Source organism: Plasmodium gaboni, chromosome 6 (assembly GCF_001602025.1).
Source record: "Plasmodium gaboni strain SY75 chromosome 6, whole genome shotgun sequence".
Lineage (NCBI taxonomy): Eukaryota > Apicomplexa > Aconoidasida > Haemosporida > Plasmodiidae > Plasmodium > Plasmodium gaboni.
The window spans coordinates 784,879-792,172 of record NC_031486.1 but is presented as its reverse complement, the minus strand read 5'-3'; the positions used below and the strand labels follow the sequence as shown (position 1 = coordinate 792,172).

The following is a 7,294-nucleotide window of genomic DNA, read 5'->3' as shown; positions in this document are numbered from 1 at the left end:
ATATATTTTTTATGACAACATCTTAATTATTAGTTTTTAATATATATATATATATATATATATATATATAATTTAATTATAATAACTTGTTCTCTATTATGTGACAAAAAAATAAAATAAAGTAATAATAACATAATAATATTTTGTAATAATAAAATTAATAACATTAATATTTACACATAAGTAATTATTTTATAATTAATAATGATAAGAATTTTTAATAATTTTAAAATATAATTACAATGTATAATATATATATATATATTACTTTAATTATGTCATATTATATGATTTATCATGTATATAAATATAAATTTTTTTAATTCACATATTTTCTATGTTTTATTTTATTTTCTTCATGTTTGAATATATTTTTTTTACTATTAAAAAATATATATCTATGTAATATGCCTATATTCTATATATATGTATAAATATATATTGAGAGTAAAAATATATATATATATATATATATATATATATATATATATACATAGAAATACATAATATATAAATTATATGGATATTTTTTTTGCTTATTGCATTTTAATATATTATACATTTAATTTAATATTAGCTTTTAAATAAATTATACAATTTAATATATATATATATATATATATTATATTATATTATATACATATATATATTTATATATTCTTTTGAATAGGTGGGAAGCCATTGTTTATTAATATATTATATTTATTTTATCTATATATACATGAATCATATATGTGCATATATCAATATAATAAAATATACATTTCAATGAATGTGTGAGCCCATTAAGGTTATTATATATACATATAATATATATATATAAGTTGAGATATTAATACAATAAAATAAAATATGTAATATATCATATATTTATATAATTTATTTTATTTATATTTTATTTTTTTTTTTTTGAAAAATTAATATGTGCCCATATAATTTTAATTCATTTAATAAATACTTATATGCATTATTCTTATATTATATTTCACCTTTTTACTTTTACTTTTAATTTTTTTTTTTTTCTTTTTCATTTTTTTTAAATATTTTTATGGTACATTTAAATATATATAATATATATATATATATAATATATATAAATATATTTTTTTATGTATTTACGTTTTTTCTTTAAGGCTCTTTAAAAGATATATTATGTAATGTGTTAAAATATCATATATATTTATATATTATGTTCTCCATTTTGATGTTTGTGTTTTATTTTGATTGGATTTATATACATAGGATGTATAAATAGATATATATAAATACACTTCTTCTTTTATTTATTTATTTATTTATTATTTTTTTTGTTTTTTCATTTTTTCCTTTTATTCTCTTATATTTATTCCTTTGAAAGGTTTAAATATATATATATATATAAAATAAAGTAATTCGTTAAGTGAATTATTTTTTTTTTTATTTTGTAAATATATATTTATACGATGTTGTTTAATAAAATTGTAAATTTTGTAAATAAAAATAGCTTATCAAATGGATCACATAATGAATGTATTCACACTTGAGGTATAGCCCTGAGACATAAAATAAATATAAATAAATAAATATATATATATATATATATATATTAATTTATATATATTAATTTATATATATTAATTTATTTATATTTATTCATTTACCTTTTATTTTGTTCGTATCGTTTAAATTTTATTAGAAATTTAATAATTGTTCTGACCGTGTGAACATGAATCTTCAGGAAGATACATTAAATCAGATGTTACCTAATATTGAAATAAATGAAAATGTAAATTCAAAAAATAATCATCATGATAATGATGAGGATGATGATTATAATAATAATTATAATAATAATAATAATATAAACAATTTTATGGCACCAACTAATTTATGTGCGAATTCAAATAATGAGAATTCTTTAAAGGACACGACGTTAGACTCAGCGGATATATCCTATATAAATTGTGATTTTAATAATATTAATTATCATAATAATAATCATGAAAATAATAATATAAATAATATTTGTGTGAATATACAAAAAAAATATATAAATAAGAACAAAACATATCTTAAAAATAATCATCAAAATAATGATAATATGGAAAATACCAAAAAAAATAATTATTATCAATATAATAATTATAAAGAGAAACAAACAGATTGCTTATATGATATATTCAAGAATAAAGACATGTCGAATAATAATGAACATATCGATCAATCCATTTATATAAAAAAGGTATCTTCTCTATCCAGCATATATCATAATAAAAATAACCCATGTGTCAAAAAGGATACTTCCAATATTATATTTATGCACAAATATATATACTTAAAAAATTTAAAAAAAAAAAAATATATCAAAAAATCAAAATATCAACAAAAGGGGATATTAAATAAAAATTATATCAATAAGAGTGATACGAATGATAGTAATATAAAACAATTAATTGATAAATATTCAAATGTTCAAAATAATTATAATGTAGTTAATAAACACTTGGACGACATATATAATACAATCGAAAATAAAAAAATGTATAACTATACAAATAAAATAAATAACAATATGTATAATATTAACAAACAAAATAAATATAATAAATATAATAAATATAATATATATTATAATAAATATATAAAAAATATAAATAGAGATAATTTTAAAAAATATTTCGTAAAATTATTATATAAATATCATTTCTCATTATATAAATACCCAAATTATGTATTTCCTAACATCCAAATGTTAAATACGAATTTGTCCTTGCATAAAATGTTTTATTTTTATAAGAATTATATGAAACATATGGATCGACCTTATCCTAAAAATATTAATATTAATAGTAATAGTAATATTAATAGTAATATTAATAGTAATTGTGTTAAATTAAAAAATGCAACACAATTTAATATATTAAAAAAAAAATTATCTTCATATAATTATACAAATAACAAAGAACAACTTAACAATTTAAATAATATTTTTGATTATAATGGACATGATGTATTAAATAGTGAAGATTATCGAACACTAATCAATAATATAAGTTATGATAATATTAATAAATATACAAATGAATATTTTAATTATAATGATAATAAAAATGAGAATGCATCTTATAAAAAAAATATGATCACTTATCCTAGTACATCCTGCCAAAATATAAAACGTGTAACATTTTGCTTCATTTCTGATGACCAGTCAGCCAAAAAAAAAAAAAAAAAAAAAAAAATTATAAAAAAAAATCTGAACGGCAAGGTAGAATTTTCCACCGAACTAATATTTGACAAAAAATCAGAGAATAACATAAACATCAATGACAAAAATAAAGAACAAGGCATATCTCAATTATTATTTCAAAATAGAGATGATCAAATGGCACATAATAGTATTTATAGTATGAATAAAATAAAAATGAAAAATATCAAAAAATTAATAAAAAATAAAAATTATGAACATAATAATAATATTATTAATAATAATAGCCCAACTAGCCATTCAAATGATTTATCAAATGAATTATCAAATGGTTTATCAAATGAATTATCAAATGAATTATCAAATGAATTATCAAATGAATTACCAAATGAATTATCAAATGAATTATCAAAAGAATTACCAAATGAATTACCAAATGAATTATCAAATGAATTACCAAATAATTTATCAAATAATTTATCAAGTCATAATATTTCCATACCCGAAATATATCAAAATAACTTTTTGGAGAATTCCAACAAAATAAGGGAAGCTACAGAAGAAAAGAACATTACAAAATATGAGAAGAATGATGAACATCATATGATATATGATGAAACATTGTTGAATAGCCAATTAGATAAAAGTGTACGAAAAAAAAGAAAAAAAAAAAAATTAGACAACATAAATGATGAGAACATTTCTAATATATATCATATAAAAAATAAAGACAATGATAATACTCCAAGTGATATGATAAACGAAAATAACCATTTAAATGGTCTTCGGTTGGATGAACATTATGATAATAATACAAAGTTGAGTTATAATTTTGATGGGGATGAAGATGCTATTAGGGAGGTACAGAAATATATAGATTATATAATTGAGAATGAAGATGTGGATATATCTAAGATTAATATCACATTAAATAAAACCTATGTTAAAATAAATTTCTTTTTAAAAAAATATATATTACAATATGAACAGTTTAAAAATAGTAATATATTATTTTGTTTTGGTGAATCAAGTGAAGAAGAAGTGTTATCAGAACGAAACACGTTTACAGAAAAGATAGATAATAAAATATTAGATACAAATGAAGAAGATGATAATACAAAAAATGTTGATATGATAAATAAGAAAAAAATGAAACCACCAAAAAATAGAAAAATTAATTATGATGCAATAGATACAATGTGGCAACCTCACTTTCATCCACATAATCAGGAATTTAGAGTTCGATATAGATATAAAGGTAGTATGAGATTAAAAACGATATCTTGTAAACATTTTGGATATTCGAATAGTAAGAAGATATCAATTTTGTTTTTGTTACGATGGATTTTATGTGGCAAACAGATAGCTGAAAAGACTAAGAGGTCGAGACTTAGTATATGTGACATAGACGAAGATAGATTACATCAATTATTAACATCCAAGAAACCAAAAAAATTATCATTAGATATTCCAGACGATAAGAAGGAAGTTGACAAATTTATATTTGAACAAAAAATGTCAATAAAAGGGAAAAGAGTGAAAAAAGCAATGTCATTAGATGAAGAAAAAGTAAAAAAATTGTTTAGTAAAAATATGAAGAATAATGAATTTTATGAACGGCTTTATAAAATTAACAATTTTCTTTTAAATAATTGTAAGGATGTTAATTTATTAAATAAGATAAAAAATATTATTCATAATTATGAAAGTGAAATGAAAAATTGTGAGAAGGATATTGGCATAAATAGGGTGCGCAGCGATGATATTAAATATAATAATAATGATGATAATAATAATGATGATGAAAATAATGATAATAATAATGATGATAATAATAATGATAATAATAATAATAATAATAATAATGATGATAGTCATTATAGTTATAATTATGATGGTAATATCAAACCAACCAAGAAGAGAGGAAGAAAGAAAAAAAGGAAATCAAATGAAGATGATGAAGAAAAAAAAACAAATAATATGGATCTTCCATTTTGTGACAAGAAGGATTATATTATAAATAAGAAATTAAAAAGTCTTGAAAAAAATAATGATACTAATTATAATAATAATAATAATAATATATCGGAGGAACAATGTATTCCCTTTTGCATAGATAAAGAGAAAGAGATGTTTCTTAAATTCTTTAAACGTAATATGATGAAAGGAAATATTATACAAAATAAATACAAAAATAATGATATCATCAATAATATGAATGTAAAGAATAAAGATTTGTTAATATTATCTGATGAAAATAACATTAAAAGTAAAAGTAATAATAATAATAATAATAATAATAATGATGATGATAATATAACTTATGGGAGTAATAAAAATATTATTATTAATAATCATCATGTGAAAAAAAAGAATCATAATAAGATCCCATATTGTGATGTATTAAATATTTTTTCTAAGAAAAATGATATAAATGATTTATTTAATATAAACTCAGAAAATATATGTACTAAAGAAAATCTGAAGGCAGTCAATAATTGTCTTACGGAATTAAAAAAGTCTATATATATAAAAAATAAAAATAATAATATGAATAAAATAAGATATTCAAATATTAATGATAATTTCATTGAATTATTAAACAAGGAAAATATTATGAGCAATATGTATATAAATAAGAATAATGATAAATTTAAAATGGATGATTATCATAAATTGTTTGATCAAACAAAGAAAAAAAAAGATATTAAAGATAATATGTTATATGCTGTATATAATAGACTTCATGATTTAAATAATGAGGAAACAAAAAATGATAAAAATATGAATCTTCAAAATTTACCAGCAAATTTTGATAAGAGTTCACATTTATTATCTGCATCATCTGATGAATTAAAAAAAAATATGACACATAAAAGTAGTTGTAAAAAAATAAGTAACGTGTCTACATGCCCTAGTTTAGGACGGAATCATTTATTACTTAGGAACGAAATTTTAAGTAGCGATAATAATATGTGTAGTAGATCCTTTTCACATGTCTATGGTAAAAAGCCTTCCACCACTAGAAATAACGACGACAGTGATGATAATAATATAATTAGTGTTTTATATAATAATGAAAAAAAAGAAATGGATGAAGATATGAGCATTTCTTATATATTAAAAAAAAATAGAAAGAGCCCAGATTTCTTCCATACGTTATTTAAAGACAAATATGACAGTAATATTTTAGATTTAAAAGGGGAGTATAATGATGATATGAAGGAAATGAAACTTGATAATAAAAAACATTTAGACAAGGTATATGTGGATATTTTATTTAGAGAATATATGAAGAGAAATAATAAGGATCAAATTATAACGGATGCATCAGGAGGTTCTATGAAAAGATCATCATCTAATAATATGGACAGGAGTTACAATAATAATATGAAACAAAAGAAGAATAAAATGTTAGGAAATAATATAATAAACAATATATATAGGAATAATAATAGTAATAGTATTAATAATAATAGTAATAGTATTAATAATAATAGTAATAGTATTAATAATAATAATAATAATAATAATAATTTTTGTGTGAATAATATTAGTACATATGATTATATAGATACTCATAATAGTTGTAATAACAATTATAGTAGCAAAATAAATTCCATGATGAATGATATAAATATTTACAAGAGAATAATAAAAAAATATGAAAGTAGTAATCAAGACATTAATAATAATAAAGAAAAAATGATATATGAAATTGTCAAAGAAATTATGAATACAAAAGATGTATTACATAAGGAAGAAAAAAAAAGAAGAAAAAAAAATGATAATAAAGCTAATTATAATAACACAAATGATATAATAAATATATTAAACATAAACAAGTGTAATGATAATATAAATAAATTTTTTAATGTTAATAATGATGATTATAATATAACTAAGTCAGCAAATAGAAATCTACAAATAAATAATTTATATCAAGAAAAAAAAAATACAAATGATGAATCTGAGAAAAAACATAAAAAATATATCTCGCATGCAATGTATGATAAGAACAATTTCGATTTAATTAAAAATTTTATTAATGCTGTAAAGAAAAATAAGTTACAACAAAGACAAGAAGAAAAATATAAAAGTGATGAGGAT

The 7,294-nt window shown here is 18.6% G+C and overlaps 1 protein-coding gene across 1 annotated transcript; it reads left to right on the top strand.

The window, feature by feature from the left end:
* Window positions 1-1,705: 1,705 nt before the first annotated feature.
* Window positions 1,706-7,294, top strand: PGSY75_0622900 (putative transcription factor with AP2 domain(s); the record flags this gene model as incomplete). Its single annotated transcript, XM_018784806.1, has 1 exon — window positions 1,706-7,294. A coding segment is annotated over one exon (5,589 nt), but the record flags the coding sequence as incomplete, so codon positions are not given.